This window comes from Desarmillaria tabescens (genome assembly GCF_030435595.1).
Source record: "Desarmillaria tabescens strain CCBAS 213 chromosome Unknown EV420scaffold_45, whole genome shotgun sequence".
In the NCBI taxonomy this organism is placed as follows: domain Eukaryota; kingdom Fungi; phylum Basidiomycota; class Agaricomycetes; order Agaricales; family Physalacriaceae; genus Desarmillaria; species Desarmillaria tabescens.
The window spans coordinates 340,211-358,919 of NW_026848344.1; the positions used below are offsets into that span (position 1 = coordinate 340,211).

General features: G+C 46.6%; 5 protein-coding genes across 5 annotated transcripts; 2 read left to right on the plus strand and 3 right to left on the minus strand.

Annotated features, from left to right (window-relative positions):
- Window positions 1–665: 665 nt before the first annotated feature.
- Window positions 666–1,670, minus strand: EV420DRAFT_1751275 (uncharacterized protein). The gene is made up of 4 exons (XM_060480363.1): window positions 1,468–1,670; window positions 1,371–1,412; window positions 1,218–1,295; window positions 666–1,157 (listed from the first exon to the last, which is right to left on the minus strand). The coding sequence occupies exons 1-4, from the start codon at window positions 1,594–1,596 to the stop codon at window positions 1,053–1,055; spliced, it is 354 nt and encodes a 117-aa protein (XP_060326061.1). The 5' UTR covers window positions 1,597–1,670; the 3' UTR covers window positions 666–1,052.
- Window positions 1,671–3,465: 1,795 nt separating this feature from the next.
- Window positions 3,466–6,299, minus strand: EV420DRAFT_1569615 (uncharacterized protein). The gene is made up of 14 exons (XM_060474226.1): window positions 6,039–6,299; window positions 5,755–5,988; window positions 5,580–5,705; window positions 5,447–5,527; window positions 5,268–5,389; window positions 5,036–5,213; window positions 4,822–4,981; window positions 4,732–4,762; window positions 4,555–4,678; window positions 4,434–4,507; window positions 4,235–4,379; window positions 3,966–4,185; window positions 3,885–3,913; window positions 3,466–3,828 (listed from the first exon to the last, which is right to left on the minus strand). The coding sequence occupies exons 2-14, from the start codon at window positions 5,918–5,920 to the stop codon at window positions 3,560–3,562; spliced, it is 1,725 nt and encodes a 574-aa protein (XP_060326062.1). The 5' UTR covers window positions 5,921–5,988; window positions 6,039–6,299; the 3' UTR covers window positions 3,466–3,559.
- Window positions 6,300–9,879: 3,580 nt separating this feature from the next.
- EV420DRAFT_1569619 (uncharacterized protein) lies at window positions 9,880–12,399 on the plus strand. Its single transcript, XM_060474227.1, has 3 exons — window positions 9,880–10,091; window positions 10,144–10,214; window positions 10,272–12,399. Exons 1-3 carry the CDS (start codon window positions 10,073–10,075, stop codon window positions 11,961–11,963), a joined length of 1,782 nt encoding a protein of 593 aa, XP_060326063.1. The 5' UTR covers window positions 9,880–10,072; the 3' UTR covers window positions 11,964–12,399.
- Window positions 12,400–15,249: 2,850 nt separating this feature from the next.
- Window positions 15,250–16,281, plus strand: EV420DRAFT_1483935 (uncharacterized protein; the record flags this gene model as incomplete). Its single annotated transcript, XM_060470027.1, has 5 exons — window positions 15,250–15,471; window positions 15,501–15,626; window positions 15,686–15,721; window positions 15,825–15,855; window positions 15,911–16,281. The coding sequence occupies 5 exons, from the start codon at window positions 15,250–15,252 to the stop codon at window positions 16,279–16,281; spliced, it is 786 nt and encodes a 261-aa protein (XP_060326064.1).
- A 511-nt stretch (window positions 16,282–16,792) lies between these two features.
- EV420DRAFT_887522 (uncharacterized protein) lies at window positions 16,793–18,057 on the minus strand. The gene is made up of 2 exons (XM_060483882.1): window positions 17,080–18,057; window positions 16,793–17,025 (listed from the first exon to the last, which is right to left on the minus strand). The coding sequence occupies exons 1-2, from the start codon at window positions 17,897–17,899 to the stop codon at window positions 16,853–16,855; spliced, it is 993 nt and encodes a 330-aa protein (XP_060326065.1). The 5' UTR covers window positions 17,900–18,057; the 3' UTR covers window positions 16,793–16,852.
- Between the last annotated feature and the right edge of the window lie 652 nt (window positions 18,058–18,709).

Here is an 18,709-nt window from a genome sequence, read left to right on the forward strand (position 1 = left end):
TGCTGTGTATAGCACCGCAAAACGTAGGCGTTCCCTCCCTCCCTGTTGCAAATCCAAAGCGCATGACATGCCTATGAGGGAGCGCCTACATTTCGCGATCTGATGCCCCGTATATCCCCTCTCCCGCAGGCGTCTCACGTTCAATGAAAGGAGCTACGTCGTTTGCCTGTGCCTGCTGCATGAATCGCGTCCTTCGAATAGGACCCTAAGATACCTAAATTTACGGTCAGGGTTCTGTCAATACCGTTGTCATGGTTTTACCTTGATACCAAGTCCAGTTTCCGCTACTTCGAGAAAAAAAAGTCGGCTTCTGAGATAATAAACCTGGGAGGCTGTCGCGCGGAATGAAGGAGGGGGGAGAGGAGCGAAAACAATAGGCGTTGAGATTGGAGATCAAGTTGGGTGATAGACAGCTAGGTCTGCATGGACTGTACTGGCGAGCTTGACTGCCGCAGTGCTGAGATGTGAGTAGTATCTTTGCGAGTATCCGGAAAACCCAGCCGAGGCCGCGCCGAGAGGATATCTAACACGCATAACTGGTGCAAAGATTAGCGCAGTCAGCATTACTGAGTTATTCCACATACCAGAGATAAGAAAATGGGTGCCTTTAACGTTGCAAAGTGCCGACTTGAAGCGTATGTGGTGGTTAGTGATCAAAGCAAAAAGAAAACCAAAATTGGAAATTGCTCGCTGATCCAAGCATTCGGATTTTTCCGCCTTATTCTTTTGATCGGCTATTGAGCTCACCGTCGTCGCGACTGCGATCTCTTAGTCTCTCAATGGGGTGATTTTTCCGGTTTTTCTGCTGGGAACTTAATAGTGTCTTCGATTTTACTTTCTCTGGCCAATCTTTATATCTCGATTCCTTGGGTACAATTTGGACATCGCTAATAAATAACTCTCCATTCACTACCGTTTTTGAACCTGGATTGTCCCCCCCACTATACCAAGAAATTCGCCTCACGTACTTCTGGCCGTGTCCTGCGGCTACTGATGCAACGAACTCCGATCCATTCTGCCCATACAGGACTTGAGAGCAATGTGCAAACTTTTCATGGTGGGCCTCGATGAGTGTAATATACCAATTGCGACGACGCTACAGAGAGCTCCACAGAAAGTGCTGTACTCTCGAGAATGCGTGAGATGATAGCGAGAACCTAGAATGACGATAAGTTTGAATAATCTCATATCTGATGCATGACTATAATCATACGCACGACGAGCACAGCAAGCGCCCTCTTCCAACATCCATAGCTGTCCCCTTCGTCTTTCCATACTATAGAGTCCTGACCCTCCTAGCAAAACCAAAGAGATAATGAATATGGCTGTCCTTGTGTGACGTGTTAGTAGAGTCGTGAAATGATACTTGCCATTGTCTTCGATGACGAGGAAGTGAAGACCGAATTTTTATGCTAGGACAAGGGTAGAGTCAGCTGGAAATGTCAGGGAAATTCTTGAAAATTTCACCTTATCAACAGACTGTAGACGCTCGCGCCGCGCGTATGGATGGTAACGATAGCTGCGCAAAATTCGGTACCGAGGCGCTCTGAACGGGGACTTGTCGCGATTTTCATACAAAGTCGATGGAATGGGCATATTTGTGGCCGGAAGAAAGAAATTTTTCACTGTAGATACCCTTAAATGTGTGGAAGGAAGGTTTTCAGTGTGAGAAATGCAGAAGCATGCGCAAACAACTCGCTCGGGAATCAATTGTCAACACTTTGACAGCTTATGGAATAGAAACTCAAATTATATACAGTCGTGGTCGTGTACATGGTTTGTCCACGTATTGGATCGTGAAATTTATTCCAAGTTACAATTGTAATACTAAGTAAACCGGGTAAAAGCATCGAATGTCAGTTCTCTTACCTCCTCAGCTTACACAAAAACTTCATAGGTGGCGAAGTTGCTTCCTCGCTGTCTATAACCACATCGTTTGACAGACCCTCAACCTCGACGAACCCACTCATAAAGGACTCTGTTTCCGTATCAACATCTGCGCCAAGCTATGTTTCGAAACAATCCCTTCAGCAGCTCGTCGAACAATCTAGATCCAAAAGGTCTGGGAAGGTGTGTCTGGGGCCAAAAGTGGGTCTGGATTTGGGACTAACGAGATTGGTATCCGTATCTTGGTCTCCAGATGAGTAATTCGTTTGTTCTGGGCTTGCGTCTTCTTGCGCAGGACGGTGAATAGATCAGGAGGGGCGACGGATCTAATGGAATTACGATACATGCTGGAGTGTTGGGTGGATCACAAGTCAGGTCCAAAGTTTCGCTTTTTCCCAAAATGATAAGGGTCAGCTTTGAATCGACGGTAAGCAAGGATGTCCTCCCTTTGAAATGGCACCTGCTTCAGCCATCTCGTTGACTGAATCTCCGTAACGTCATTCTCAAATTGTTACTCACTTAGTTTGCATCCCTCGAACTCCTTCAATACCAGCCGTTTCCAATCTGTCGAGTCATATTAGCATCCCGAAGTCAAGCGAAAGAAATCATCCGATTTGACAAAATCCTCTGGGTCCTCCCCGCTATAGCATCTCCTAAAGCTCCTTCAAATACCTGGGCTCTGATATAAGCCAGTACAGGCCATACCTGACCAGTTCCATATCAAAAATCTCAACCCTCGCCTTGTTCAAGAACACTTCACACAGCCTTGACACATGTAGGATACTCACCTAGAGCCCCGCCATTTCTTCTCGTCTCTCAGCAACAATCTAGTTGAGTTCCACATAGACTGTCCCTCAAACATGAATGGTATGCGATCCTCATTTGGAACCGCCGTGGCCGATCTATCTGCCGAAGTGATAGTTGTGCATTTCGAACCATGGGTAAATCGAAGATGTTGGATGATTTCGTCCTCAGACCGAGTATTTGCCTATGGGTAGTCAAGCTCGTCCGGATTTTCCTATCCTGAGGGGGAAGGCGAGGGAAGGTGAACGACGGCGTCGACACGCTCTTTGGCTCTGATTTCATGATTCTGGACGTTCGGTATTTCCGTAATTTGTTCTTGTGGATACAGTAGGGGCGATGCGAATTCGTAGCGCCGGACCCATTCGTAGTCCATATCATGTGTAACTAGGAAGAAAAACGATGAACTCGCATACTCAGACAGCGTAGGATATCCTTACTGTTTTGAAAAGAGGAGAGGGATAATGTTTCAGGGAGATTTCGATGCCTGCTAGACTACAAACCAATAGAGATACGCTGGTCGCAGGTTGTCATGCGTTTGGTGGATGTAAGGTGAAATTAAACGAACTGCCGAAAACGGCAGCTGGAGAAACCGGTGGCACGAGTCCAACAACGTGATATTATCCCACCATGGTGGTTATCACACGTTGGGCCACACTGCATTTTGAATACGACTATATGCAATATATCATGAACTAAGTAAACGGCGTGCTCTCTTCTGCTTCTGTTCGTGCTTATATTTCTCAACGGCCTTGCCGCCTCACCCCTTATTACGTTGGCGAAACAAGCCTTTGCGGCACTCAGCATTTACAATTTACTGGGTACCAAATAATAGCTAGGAGCCTCAGTACGTAAGTATATCATCTTGAATTTAATCGTGTAACTTTACATTCCTGAACTCCTCTACGTACCGCCTAGCCAACATTCCGTCTGCCCTCGAAAAGCAATCAGCCAAGTTCCCATATAGCACCCTTCCGCCAATCACCGTAGCGAGAACTCTCGTATTTGCAATGGAAGAGACTGAAACGTCCGGATCCAATATATTTTGCGAAAGCAAAACAAAGTCGGCGTATTTTCCTGGCGCCAGTGATCCCAAAGAAGCTTCGTTGAAAGTCGCATATGAGGCGTTGATGGTCATCTCTACAGGACAACCGCCGTCAGTTCAGAGTGGCCTAATACACTGAGTCGGAACATACTTCTAAGTACTTGAATACGATGTCTGATTCTGTACGAGGTGTAAGCGGGCTGGGTAACGAAGAGTTCATAGGAAAGCATACAGGTCCTCCCTCCTAGCTTTACCTTTAGCATGCTCACCTTCATTCTTGCTGACGCCTGATTGAAACATGAGGAGAGGATCAAGACCGTCGACTGGCGCGTCTGAACCCAATATCACTTTGATTTTGTTGCTTCTCAAAACCCGATCATCCATATCCTGCGTGCTTGTAAGTAGGGATGTACATGATGCTCCAGTACTCACTGGGGGTAAGCAAGCTATTGCTGTATCTCAGGTTAATACATCATTTCGTTAAATTTGGAATAGTATTACCTTTAGAGGCTCGGATTTGGTGTATGTCCTCGGCAGTCAAGTTGCGTGCATTGTGGAATCGTATACGATACTGAGAAACTTGGTTATATCGTCCTTCAAGGGCAGACAACATAATCTCATTGGCTTCATTGTCTCTGTCGAAAACCTAACATATTATATCAACTGTGAAATGCCCGGAGAACAGAACGAAGTGAATTACCACTGCCCATCCTTCGTTCGCACACTTCTTGATGGTTCCCATGAAAGTAAACTGATTGTTAGTCAAAGATCCTCCTAATATTATTAATCGCTATTCTAGCTGTAAAGGAAAACCTGCTTACCTTCCACCGAGAGGTGAACAGAACCAATGGACAGCCTTGACGTGTTCTGTCCATATGGCTCTTCGTGTCCGCCGGTGATTGATGCAGAACCATGATCATACCTTCGTGTTGCAAAAACGCGAAGCTAGAGGGGAGTATGTCGGCAGTTTGCATTATGCCGCCTGAGTTGTTACGTACAGGAAGAGGCCCCTCTTCTGGCCCGCACCATCTGTAAAATTATAACATCATCAATATTTTATAGCCAGAGGCGATACTACACGTAATCACCTTTTATACAAATCAGTTGAACGGGGATCTGGGTCGTGCACAGCCGTCATGCCAAACCTCCTCGCCTGCCGTGTAGCCACACCAAACATTCTGCGTTTCTCCAGTTCAGTGATAGGAAAGACTTCCTTGATGATATCTGCAGCACCGTTCAGAAATACGCCTACAACCCGTCTGATCAGCGACTGTCAGAGCTGAAAGAAAGACAACATCACACCCGTCGGCCGACCCTTTGTATCCTTCAAGATATCCCGCCTATGTACGCGGTTGATCCAAAGCTTCTTACGCACCCAGAGATCTTGGTGTACTGCAGAAGACACCCATACCGCATGGTGACTCTCACTCTCCAATATTATAGGCCTCCCTTGAACAACAGTGTCAAGTTCAAGATCATGCTACATGCTGTCAAGTCAGTTCTGTTGAAAGATTCGCATATGAAGATCTCGTACTGCTGTAGGCCATATTTTGCGATTCCATGATAACACGTTCCATGCAGCACCTCGAATGATTTCAGTCTTATCGCGAGGCCCCATTGGTCCAGTGATGAATTTTCGAATGGCGTTGACGACATCTAGCGGCCAAGTAGCCTAGTGGTTAGATATGTGTAAAAGAACGAGATGTTAACTACCAAGTGGTCCGCGAATATCGTCACCTCCGAGGTCTATTTTAGTGCGATGACGCCCTTGTTCGACCATGTTGATGTAGGAATCTACGACCTGTGAATTAGTCGTCGGTAGTAACATGCGAACTGTGAGAATTACTCGTTAACCCTGGAATTATTATTGTGCCCTTGCCTAGTTCAATGATGCCAAGGTTCTCGAATCTCGGTAGTGGTCTCTCGGGTAGCAGTGTAGCAACGTAAGTATTCCATTCGAAATAAACATCGCCTGGGCTGCTCGTCAGAGATGGAGTCGAGCAGAAGAGATAAGCATTTACGTAGCTTCCCTATGGCCACGATTTTCTCGTCGTGTATAGCCATGCAATCTGCCCAAGAATCCGTCGAATCGCCAGTCCATAATTGGTTCTGGTCCGTGTATGAGACAACGAGGAGACAATCGACAGCATAACCAGTATTCAAGGATTTCTCTAGTGCTGTATCCATACAGACCTCTCAATCAACGGGGTTTAAATAGTCGGCGCTTCGGGGATCCCTCGTGTAAGTGTGCGTACCTATTATGTTGTAAGTCTCACAAAGACACAAAAAGAGGCAGAAGTCTTACAGACATACTTCAACGATATAATTCAGGATCGTTATTGCGTACCAAACGCAACAGCAGTAGCCATAGAAATGCGAGAAATTTAAGAGAGCGAGGAGTAAATATCAGCCTGTGTACCCAATGCCGAAATTTGGGTCCATCGATAACGGCCATGGAGAACCAAGGGATGACAGAAGGTTACACATGACAGGCTGTTTAAGGGAAATGTCCAAGTAAAATGAGGTCGAGGCATCAAAGTGCTGTTGTGGTCGGAATAAAAGGAGCAAGGCTGTGCGATGAACCAGATCGGCGCCTTCCGAACTTTCTTTTGAATGCATGCGGTCTTTCAATCATCATTTCGAAAGGGCATAGTGAATTCCATCAACAATTGCTGAATTATCCAAGGGATACTAAGCATTAGTGGCGTGAGCGAATAGAGCCAAGGATGTTCCTGTTTTTCTCAGGGGGCGATGCTCTTTCGCATCTGCTAATATCTGTGTGAATTTAGATTAGCCGGAGCTTCCACAGGTCCAGACAATGCCAATACCCGGCTGGAGAATCCTCAGTCATGCACAATCGCCTAGTCCATGGATAAGTAGGATCATAACTTAGCTAGAAATAGTGTTTCCAGTGGCAACTTGTTTGAGGGCGAAACTGATTCGTGGTTTGTTTACTTGGCATCCGGTATTTTCTGCTGCTAAGCAGGGCGACAAAAGCAAAGGTAGAAAACTCGAACAACCTGACATTGGAGACGGTGGCGGCGGAAAGCAAAAGCGGCGGAAATTGATCTGGTGTATTTATCATGATTAGGTAACGCAGTCCAAGCGGGTTCCTTCCTTCTGGCCAAACTCCATGGGCAAGTGGTCTATTTTCTTCGGTTTCCTTCCTTGCTCACCATACAGAAGAAATTTAATGTTAATTTCTTGATAATTCTCTCGATTGATCTCTTACGGATGAACATGAGCTCAACCATCGAGGAAAGCATGCAGCTGCGAGAAATGCTCTGCGCGTCTCCGACTACTTAGCGTATCCCAGAACTATAGGTCGACGATATTTTTCATTCAAGGATAGTGTTCAAACCACCAAATTGGTTCTTGTAACGCAAGTGACGACGTACTGCACGTATCATAGAACTAGGGAAGTCGCAGAATGGTACGAACACTTTGTCTGAATGATTTCTTTGAATACCTTCTTACAGCATTTAACTTAGAAATACTTAACGTGGTGGCCAAGAAACACGATGACGATAGCGCCAACCTATGAGACTCGTTGCACGCTAAGCGACCAAGACGTTACAAGGGCCCTTATCCTTTTTCTCGTAGCAAGAAGTCGTGTCTCAATTAAAAAATAGTGGAGGGCACGGAAAGGAGTAGTAAAAGGTGTGGTTCAGACACCCTCCTTTCTATCATGACTGCAGCACACGAAAGCAGCTGCAAAACATGTCAACCCATCTACGACGACTATCTTGCTCACGGCTACCAATACTATCATTCTCTTGGATCATGCGGGTACCCTCCTACCTACTTCAAACACCCCATACGGCGTAGTAAGTGTTCTAGAAGTCTGTGGATGGGCCAAGTTTTTTATCTTGGACCAAAACAAGGTCCACCAGGCGAAAAGGATCGGATCGACCTTCCAGTGACCTTCGGAATAGCATACCTCCACTAGTCGACTCCTGTTATGGATATTGGGTATCCGTTGATTCGATGCATGAGTCAACATATGCCCGTACTCGGCCTTCTCGGTCTTAATACTGACTCACTCGTACTTTCTGTTACTTTCTCTATTCTTCGTACTGATACTAGAATATTATAGAACATTGTAGAATAATAATGACTCGAACCTTTCCTTAGTATATAAACTTGTAGATAACATTGTATTAGAAATACTTGATCAATCTACTACTTCCAGTACCCTCACACTGCGTGAACCCTCAGTTACGCCTAGCGTTTGCTGAACAACCCATTGGATACGCCTAGCGCTTTCCAATACCAACCCGAAGGTTACGCTTAGCGCTTGCCTTCACCCACGGCCCGTAATAGCTTCGCGCTTACAGGCCTTCTATATCGGTAATTGCTCCGCGCTTACCGGCTACTTCCCTCAGTAATTGCTTCGCGCTTACTGATTTCCTTTATTTCGCAAACCGGACCACTCAGGTCTCCTCACGAACCCTCGCCGGAATCCATTATATTCCCTAACGACGTACATCACTTCTAATTAATCTTACCTCGCTCCGATCACCGCTCCTTGCCTCGTGCTAGCATATCCGGATTTCGGCAGATCCATAACAACTCCACTCTTCCGACGCTCGCGCCAACTGTTCCCGCTGGCGAGGATAACCAAAAACAATTGCTACTTGTTTAACGCACCGAGGCATGTCTTTTACTCACTTGTCTTATTCTCTGCTTATCTTCGATATAGATCACAGTATCAGCACTAAGGAATCTTGTAGGGTTCCGCCATGCATGTTATCCTACCTTCCTCGCCTTAACTCCGTGCAGTAAAACCTCTTCACAGTCAATCGCCGACTCTGATTTGTTTGGGACAGCGACCCAAAACCTTTCAAGGCTTCCCCGGCATTACTCGTAATGTGTAGTTCTATTTGGTTGTCACCGACGCTCTGTTCGAGACAAAACCGCCTTTCCTTCATATTTCTTCTAAAGAAACAAGCGAATATCGGGAAATGGTATCCGGAAGAAACACCATCCATTTGAATCTCGTCCTCTCCTACAGACCATTTACACGCCAACTTCAATTCTTCCTCTGCGTCGCATAATAGGGGCTATTGCTGGCAAGATAGATGTTTCGTGGAGTAGAAGGAAGCTCGTCAGCCACACCTACACATCACCTTGTGCGTAAAAGTGCTGTTTGGCCAAACATTTTGCTTGTGGCAGGTCTAATTCCTCTCGTCCAGTTCGAGACTCATTCTGATGTAGTCATTTAGGCCTACTTTGAGTGATGATCAGCACTAAATGGGGACCGGAAACGGGTTACACAAGTACGTATGGTCCCTTTCCTCATGTGCTTTCGGTATGATCTCAGATTAACTGACTAGATATGTTAGGAACCGCACTGCAAAAGCTAGGATAACGAATGGCTGACTGTCACGACATCTCTTACCAGAACGATATTTGATGAAGCCCTTCTGATTATGTTGCAAGTGCTAACGATTTCCTTGCATTTTTGAAGGATAGACAAGCGTCAATTACTCAAGAAACTGGTCTTGACTCGACGCAGTCAGTGGATGGTCTCGCTTCTCCTCTTTATTCCCATCATCAATCTTATTCTCAGGGGGGAACCCTGTGGGTCGTTAATGACCGTCGTTCTTTCCTTCATCATCCATGAAACAGATCGAAACGTACACTCGCTTTTTACCCAGGTCTTCGCGACTTAGGCCATCTGTATTTCAAAACTACTGTGACGGCTGGCTTATTGTGTCGCTCCTTGAATCATCATATTCATAGTCCGGGACCATCGAACATATTCGGTATTCGGTATGATGTCTTCTCGCCTTTTACTTCTCTCCCGTTCTCAAGGTAGCAGATCTTTGTCAAACTTCTAAGTTGCAGGGTCGCATAAACAAGGCCGTGCCTGCCAATTTCGGCGCTGGTGCCACATCTTTGTACCTTTGGGCTCTGCCGTGAAACGCGAACGCTCCCTCCTAGCCCCCGAGCGATGCAAAGGGTTCATAAACCAACCACAGTGGGCTGTATCGCGAATGTGAGGTGGTTCCACTGGCAGGGCCGTAAGAGTAAGTCAGTCAGTCAATCAGATGTTGTCGCTGTGGAATCGGTACATTCAAATCGCATATTGAGGGGGCGTTAATCCTCAGCTGTCAGCCATGATCACATACAAGACGCAGTAGTTACGCTGCATTAAGCTTTCGTATGACTGCCTTACCCATAGTAATAGTATTAAAAAACAGTTATCTAAATCTTTCGGCAACACGGCTGATCCCTGATGGCATTTTGATAGCCATCATGCCCTAACCGCTAGTCCGTATTGTTCGCTTCCGACTACTATAACCACTTGGTGCAGCTACGGCTTGGTTGCAGCCTATGTCGACTATGGACACTGGTATGTGTGATGGCTTTGCGCTCGATGCTCTGCATACTGACAGCGCTTTTAGTAGGGAATTTGAATGAGAGTTCGAATAGATGGAGGGAAGTTCGCGTAACCAAGGCTTCTGTGCACAAACAGGTAAGAATGTAATTTGCTGGCAGAGAAGGACAACTCAGGTGTAACAGCCTTCCATAGACTACTCTCTCCGCCCATGCTGAGACTGGTCAAGAAGAAACAAGCATTCCTGTGTTAAAGCAACGACTCTACACTGGCAGAAAGCCAATCATATCGTCCGTTCTGGCCAACACTCCCTGCGCAGACCTTGACACCGATGGAATCTTAGAAGAGCTTAACGGGACACTTGGCACGTCATACTGTGCAGATACCCTGTTCACACGCGACCCCTCTGTGGAGCCTGGGGAAAATATGCACCCGGATCAAAACTCGGCACACCTACGCTGGATTCTCGAACCCTACATCGTCCGTAATGACGACTTTGGCACCGCCTTCGCCCATTTACGCCGGCATTGGTTTGATATCGCACACATGGAAAGCAACTTACGCACCCGAGAAGAGGCGGACTGCATCATGCGACGAAATGCACTCGTCAATGGCAGGATCACCAGGGGGAATGTACCCCCTCGGCGCGTCTGGGATCTATTTGCCAATCGTGTCGTACCATACTGGGTCGCGGAAAAGGATATGATGGGTATAGACAAGCCTACACGGGGTAAACCTGGACGCCCGTGGGGTATATCACATGCGTGGATGTCTGACGAAGAGCGCGTTGATGTGTGGACACCTATAAATGGATACGAGTGGCCTGTATCTATTCCAAAGGACGCCAACCTTAATCTCATCCGGATAGAAATGCTGAACCTTGGAGCAGAGTATGCGTGGCTGGATGTTTTGTGTTTAAGGCAGGCGGGTGGGCAAGGAGAGCATTTGCGCGCCGAGGAGTGGAAGCTAGACGTGCCCACCATTGGGTGGGTGTATCGCGACACGTCTGTGACGTGCTATTTCAGCGGACTGGGTCGACCTCTTAGTTTGAAACCAGGCGACCTTGAGAGTGAACGCTGTTGGTTCAATCGAGCATGGACGCTGCAGGAGACCAGCGATGATTCAATTATTGGTGGGGAGACTGACGATAATCGCTTCATGGAAGAGGAGATACGAACGAAATTCCACGGACAACTGGCGTCATTGCAACTAATGCGGAGAGATAATTCAGTAGTAGACGTCCTGTCGCAGATGCAGGGACGAGTCTCGACAAATCCCATGGATAGAGTAGTGGGCTTGGTATACCTTCTCGACTCACGGTATATGCCGATATATGACGCGTTGCAGCCGCAAGAAGACGCCTGGGTAGGACTCGTGGATGCCATGGCGTATTGGTCGCGGACCGACTTGCTCTTCCTCTACCCTGAGCCCGGGAACAGAAAGAAGTATTGGAGACCATCATGGGAGCAGACAATGAAAAAGACGAATCTTCGGTCTTGTAGTGGGTTAGGCTGGTTATCGAAAGTTGGTCGGACGGAGGAGACAGATACCGACTGGTTTGAGGGTCCCTCTATCGACCCTGGAGACGTGCGAGGACTTGCCTACGCGTCCGATGAAGGGGAATCTCGACAGGGAGAATTGATCGTCAAAGATCACAATGGAACACCCCACAGGTTCGGTATCCTCGCAGACCATCAATACCCAATACCCGATGCCTTGTATACACTCATAGGTGCTCGAGGATGGTCGAACGAGACATTTTGGGCTGTTGGTAAGCCAAGGCAGGATGGGAAATTTGAAAAAGTGTCAGTGGTCACGGTCCAGTACTTTCAGACACTTTCTTTACTCGGCATTGTGAAATGGGAAGGTCAGATGGTTCTATGTTGAAATATTTGAGCGGTGACATTTCTATTATCGGAGTTCCGGTTCACAATTACATTGTCATCTGGTTTAACCCGTTTTACCAGTCTGAAAGATACTGATTACCTATTCACATATAGACTAACGTATTTCCATCATGATTGAAGGTGTTTGAATATAGCCGATAGCCATAAGACAGATACGCTCGACCCCTTCTATGGTCGCGGTGGACAGGTCTGAGGTTACCTGTAGTAATTCTACTTGTACGGCACCTCGAAGCCCCGCCAAGGTCACGTTCACGCACCTGCCATCTGTTCCTGCTTTTTGAGTCTGGAAGACTGCTTATCACTGCAATGTTCATATGTTCATTATTTTACTTCCCTTTCTGGATCTTAATTTTGTAGTCTGTACTAGGTAAACCATGTTATCATGTACGTATTTTTGTGCTAATGTTGCTCTACAGCCTTTCTTCCATGAATGACGTTTCATAGTTCTCCGCATTCACGATTTTCTGAGCACAAAATCATGTTTAGCGACCTCCGTCAGTTAACACATCGTCTCCAATTTGATCACGCAGTTTTACATTCCTGGACTACTCTACGTACCACCTAGCCAACATTCCGTCGGCCCTTGAGAAACAATTAACCAAGTTCTCGTATAGGACCCTTCCACAGAAACTCGCGTGTTTGCAATGGAGGGGAATGAAACATCGGTATTTAATATATTTTGCAAAAGCAACGCAAAGTCAGCATGTTTTCCTAGCTGAAGCGATCACGGAGAAGTGTTTGCTTTGTAGGTTTATCGCACTGATGTACTGGCATGCATTATCGCAACCTTTTGATGCTAAACTAGGCTTGTCGAGAACCGTTTCAACTGTCCACCGAAATATCATAGACATCCATTCCGAGCAAGAATAATTCTGGCGTATGAGCTGCTGTGGTCAAAATGTTAACACAGCCAACACACACTGGAAGTTGTCACAGGAGAAGCTACGTCATGCATGACGTTTTGAAGAGCATTTCTTACGGCCTTGTTTACGATAACGACATAATAGAGTGGAGGAATATTGCGAGAAAGAATTGGAAAGGAAGGAATACGTCATACTCAATCAGTCACAGATGAATACACCGGATTTAACCTTCCGCCTTGAACTAGATTGGGGTAACGGTTTGATGAACCATACAGCCCAATTGGAGGTGCTTCTCGCCACTCCGTACATGAGCTTCTCTGTCTAGACCATGATATGCTTGGAACACATGGGGAGATACAACGATGCATTGATACCCGCGGCATGCCTTTCTACAGCTAGTCTTTATTTCTATCGTCGAGGATCCCGGGAGACTGAACTCTGAAATATGTATATAATAACACTGCTTTGTTCAGGCTGGATGAGCTGGATTCAGCGATAGAGAAATGAACTGCATGCATCCTCTTATCCTTGCGAGATGTGGCGGGAATAGTTTAGTATTTTAAGTCTTCGAGAGCCATTTAATGTGTGAGATACAAGCGTATATTCTTACCGTCTAAACATTCCTGTCAAGCCACGGGCATTTTAGTCCTGTGTTCTTTGATCCTAGATCGGAATTACATGTGGCGTTTAGACCAAGTTTATACCTACATACAATGTTGGATGAATTCTGCGAGTTGAAATTTAAACACTTTGCATGCTAAGTATTGGAATAAGTGATATATTTTGTGTCTTTGAAAATGGATTTCAGAAGGGACGCAAAAATTCTCCTTTGTTTGTTGCAGGAAATACATCGAAAGAAGAGTGGAATTAAAAAATAATGTATTCATACCGAGCATGTCGGATTGATTCTCGCGGGATAATGTATCTATTCATCTTGTTGCTAACTGTTTCAACGTATTTTCCGAGGCATTGTCTGCTTCATATCTCTCCAGCTGGCTTGCATTCATCGACCCGATGTTCATAGTTCATTAATATACTACGAAAGACTAGGTACTTATATCGATGTATCGCGTACACCGAGCATTCCAGTGAAAGTCCCCCCCCCCCCCTCCATACAATGTCATCGTTTGCAGTGCGTTATTATTCCATCCCTTCAGTCCTGTACCACGTTCCCCCTCTAGGTTGGTTCGCGTGTCTTCTTCTATGACTCGACTGGACGTCTCACTGGAGGTGTTGTTGAATCCACCAGCAGGATGCCAAACGTGAGTATCTCTTTCTCTCAAAATGGGATTTTCAGCCTGACGGGTGCAGGGTATGCAAATGATTCGTATCAAGCACGATAATGGAAGCACCATAACCTTACCGTAAGGAACCGACCTTCAATGGTGGTTTCTTTCTAACCTCTCGTGCTCGTAGGGCCGCGGGTGTGTTTCGAGGATAGCTGTAGGAAGGGAAGAGATTGATATCGTGCGTGGACGTATGACAACAGGAGACATTTCGTCCCAAATATAACATGATTGCGCATTCTGGATCATATTCAGAGATGTATTAAATACGGTTGGACATATTATCGAACGTAAATATGTAATAAGTTCACGAGAAGAGGAATCAAACGTACTGGTATGTGCCGACAAAAATGCGTTGAACTACTTGCATTCCCCTCACATTCATCTGACGTCCACTTTTCTCCCGTGCCATCCATGCCTGAGGTATCTTACCGATCTCTTCGATAGCCTCTGCATGGGCCCACAACCCCCACGCGCCAACATAGATCATTCGCGAATTTGATTACCCATCTTCACTGTTTCGTTTCTGTGCATCTGAGACCAAACCCCATTCGTAAAAATTTGAGAACATGCTCGCAGTGTTACTTGAATGCAATGATTCTGCATAAAAGCTTTGAAATAGCATACTGTATGTAAGGCGGCCACTACAACAGGAAGTCTTCGCGTAGAAAAATACCCACCGAAGCGTGGATGGGGTGTTAGAAACGGGAGAAGCGCAAATTCCGGATAGGAAATTGGGATGCTTAAAGTCATCGATATCCCTAAAGCAGCAGATGTCGTTCCCCCGGGCGGAAGTGACATGTCATAGAGAGAAATGAGGGTAGGAGATCCGACGACGAGGGGAGCATATCGCAAGCGGAGAGCAGGAAGCGAGGAATTTTTCGTTCTCATCTTGAAAGATAGCAGTGTTCTGCTGTGGTGAGCAAGAAAGGACCCTGTACCCACTGGGTACAGTTGTCCATATCATTGGGTACTACCCAATGATATGAACAGCTAACGCCATATTAAATCTACGCAATTGTTTGAACCGATCACCTCGAGAGTGAGTTAAGGAGGACGGACGAGACTCAAAAAACCAGAACTGCTTTCGCGAATCGGACATCCTAATGAACAATCAATGAAAATGTTGGCTAAAGCTGGGAGACACGCGACGTACCACGGTGACACCCTCCAGAAGAAACCCTCCAGTCACTCCACCTTCAAAGGAAAGACTATGGTTTCTCAAGCGAGGGTTTATTACGATGTCAAGGGAGTGAGGACACTGCGAATGAGAACGGATGTGCTGGACCGACGTTCAGGTATTCCCTTGTCACGGCATAATTTCAAAGTGTTGAGCGTAGTATGTATTTGTTACGTTTACAGCCATAGAGTCGAGAGTACTGGTTCAAAGAAGGCGCATCCGGAGATGGTGATAGTGAGGAGGGAAGCTGCAGCGAAAAGGCATCAGGCGCCTCTTCTACGAAGACCACGCACGCGTCTTGTCGATATCCATTTGTATTCGATCTCCGCTTCTATCCTTCCGCCCCATAATGGACTTGGCTTTTGCTCAGCAGGAAAACAAGGTCTTGCCGCCTAAGACTCGAATAGTGGTGCGTGGCCAGCTCTATACGCCCTGAAACTCCAACTAAAGCGCGCTGTGGAATGCTTACCAGATCTTGTGGCCATATCTTCACAATAACGCGGTTGTCACAGGTCAGGAAGCTGAGAGCAGGCGCGGTCTCAGGTAAAATAAGCCAATTCAATTTCTTTCACTGCGGAGCAATCCTCGGTGCGACCAGGCTTGCCGTTTCTGGAATACTTTCAATCGTTAACATCTTCATCTTCCCGAGATCCTGATATTACCTTCCCGTCCGAACTCGTACGGGATGCATGTGATGGTATCGCCGCACCCTTGCCGGACCCGGATATATATCCTAGTGAAGACATAACCGTAGCACGATATCTCGACCTACCTGCGACAGGTTGGGCCACGATGGTATTACCCTCCTGTATGACATGGCTGGATGGTAACGAACCTGTCTTGATTTTGAGCAGTCAGTGGATGGCGTCGCGGCTCCCCGATATCTGCATCGTTGATGTTATTCTCAAAGGAGAACCCCTCGTCGTTGATCACCGGCGTGCTTTCTCTCATTATTCACCAAAGGGATAATAACGTACACTGGACTTGCAGCCAGGTCTTCACGACTTGGGTTTTCTGTATATCAAACCCTCTCATGAAACGACTGCAAATAATTCACTTATGATTGCTATCGAATCACCTTTTATAGTTCGGGACAATCGGACATATTTGGTATGGCGTCATGTTACTTTTCGCTTTTCTCCTCTTCTAATGGTGCAGCTAGCAGATCTTTCTCAACAAGTTGCCGAGTCGCATGGACACTGACTATCGGCTGTCGTGCCAGTATTGGATCCAACATAATACCTCTTCTGTCCTGGCTCAGAAGCCTTTGCGCGGAACTTGTTGCTTACTGCAGTATCACACATTGCGTTCATACCCACGGAAAGGAAATGATGGTATTTATCCGGAGAAACCTCCATCGCGATGGTGAGGGATTCTTTAATATTATATTTGTCGTTCCAGCTCATAATCAAGTGCCATAGGTCAATGAGTTCTACCGTATCATTAACATATTTCTCCGCTATAACAACGCCTATAAATAAATTATACATGTAGCGACGATCTTCCCCGAGGACTAAAACAAAACCTGCTAGTCCGCGTATCAAGTTGAACTTCCCAAGGTCGGTGACGTGTCGAAGTCTTTCACGACTAGGTTTATGTTTTTTGCATCCGCGTTTTCCAAAGACAACGCCCACCATTGTGCCAGAGAACACGATGGAGGCTCAATCCAAAGTGATTTAAGGTAGCTCACATCGAGTGGAGGGCACCTCTTTGCTTCAGAGGCAATTAGCGGACCAATGCCACAAGCGTCTAGAAATTGTGACGTACCCCAGTCGGCTGGTAAAATACACGTTCCCATTTCCAAATCTTCTAATGAATCCTTCGTCAGGTCCATCAGCGCCCGAACGAGCTCTACTTGCACGCTAAAATATTTCGTAACCCTCAGCCTACGGAGTTTCTCCAGCTTGGCTCGCAGCAAGAACATCTCTACTACGCGGGAACTTCCTTCCATATCCATCTCAAGCTCCTCGATTCCTAACGATACTCGCTCCGCGTCGGTCGCGGCGAAAGGGGCTGCGATTATTGTGCCCAGGCAAAGCGACTTGAGCCTCGTGAATGCGCTGAGCATGTCAAGGAGATCTGTCAGGCAATCGAAGTGCACATAATCGAGCCTGAGGGTGGTAATTCCACTGGCAATAGAAGAGAGGGCACGCTCGAAGGATAGAGCGGTAGGTATGCGAGAGAAATTCCTCCAGCGCATTGCACCGGTGGTGAGAGAAGTGACGTTTGGTAGCAGATAAAGAATGTCCTGGAGAATTGGATCTCTACAAACCCATTGACGGTCTGAAGAGCTTTGAAATAGTGCCCTTTCGATGAGCTCGTGGAGGTGTATGTCTTCCTTGCATTTGTATCTAGGATCTGTGTCGATCTCTAGTGATTTTACAAGAGAGGCGATAGACGGGTTGCTCAAAATGAGCTCATGGAATCTTTTGCATGATTGAGGCGTGGAGAGTATAACGTGTCGGAAGAAATGGAGCCGAGAGCGGGGGAGGAAGTTTCGGGAGACAAGGGTACACGACGAGAGTGTCTGATGTTCATAACTGAGCTCGTCAATGACTCTGTCGGTGATTTCTGGTGGGAGGCGCATTTTGCTACAGGTGGGGAGTTTTGGACCAGCCAGTGGGGCATATGAAGAAGATTCACATATTGTTGGACAGCGGCCGCGAGTTAGATCGATTACCCTGGGATACGTGTTAAGCGAACCGTGGTTAACAAGGGTGACTGTCCGCCTACAGACGACTACACTTCAGCAAGTACTGATGGTGCCATCGGTGATGAAGTAGTCAGGAACTTCGGAGGCGTTCCTGCTCGGCAAAAGGTCTTTGCGTCAGTCATCATAAATGATGTCATCGATGATGCTACGTTACCACTGGAACTCTCTAAATCGACTCGACGTCATCTCATGTGAGCTCTCATGTGGCACAATAAGACTCACCTCTTGGGGAGAAACGCTCTTCGCGATGCTAAAAAGAATGAGTAGATGGTGTGTCGGTGAAATGATAGAAGTCAAATTCAAGGCCAAGGTCCAGCTCCCAATAAGGAAAGAGAACGACCAGCGCCCGCGAGGGCACAGCCACTTGCTCGGGTTACCTTTTTGGAAATTGTTGGAAAACGGGGTATCGGTTCGTTCCCAGTGTCACATGCGCGGTAGCAAGCCAATAGTATTGCGCTTGGCTGAGCTCTGCAAACGCATGAGGATCTACTCTACAGTACCTACTTTTATACTAAATGTACTTTTACTAGAACTTTCCACGCTTTTCCTCAGACTTCTACCTTAATAAGCAACTTCGGCATGATGCCGGATTGCCAAATCCCAACAGAAATTCTCACTGACTACGTAGGATTCGTTCCTGTTCCTATGCGCACGGTACGCGTCAGACATTGTATAATGTCCTTT

Bases quoted from the DNA above. Each gene is read 5' to 3' on its own strand.
- EV420DRAFT_1751275 (XM_060480363.1), bottom strand. From the start codon at position 1,596: ATGCCCATTCCATCGACTTTGTATGAAAATCGCGACAAGTCCCCGTTC. The intron at 1,413-1,467 runs GTGAAATTTTCA...CCCTTGTCCTAG, and splicing joins GTCTACAGTCTGTTGATAAG to CATAAAAATTCGGTCTTCAC. The intron at 1,158-1,217 runs GTGCGTATGATT...TCGTCATTCTAG, and splicing joins GGGCGCTTGCTGTGCTCGTC to GTTCTCGCTATCATCTCACG.
- EV420DRAFT_1569615 (XM_060474226.1), bottom strand. From the start codon at position 5,920: ATGGATACAGCACTAGAGAAATCCTTGAATACTGGTTATGCTGTCGAT. The intron at 4,508-4,554 runs GTAAGCAGGTTT...TAATAATATTAG, and splicing joins TGTTCACCTCTCGGTGGAAG to GAGGATCTTTGACTAACAAT. The intron at 4,186-4,234 runs GTAATACTATTC...CCTGAGATACAG, and splicing joins CCAAATCCGAGCCTCTAAAG to CAATAGCTTGCTTACCCCCA.
- EV420DRAFT_1569619 (XM_060474227.1), top strand. The intron at 10,215-10,271 runs GTAAGAATGTAA...AGCCTTCCATAG, and splicing joins AGGCTTCTGTGCACAAACAG to ACTACTCTCTCCGCCCATGC.
- EV420DRAFT_887522 (XM_060483882.1), bottom strand. From the start codon at position 17,899: ATGCGCCTCCCACCAGAAATCACCGACAGAGTCATTGACGAGCTCAGT. The intron at 17,026-17,079 runs GTACGTCACAAT...TTGCCTCTGAAG, and splicing joins TATTTTACCAGCCGACTGGG to CAAAGAGGTGCCCTCCACTC.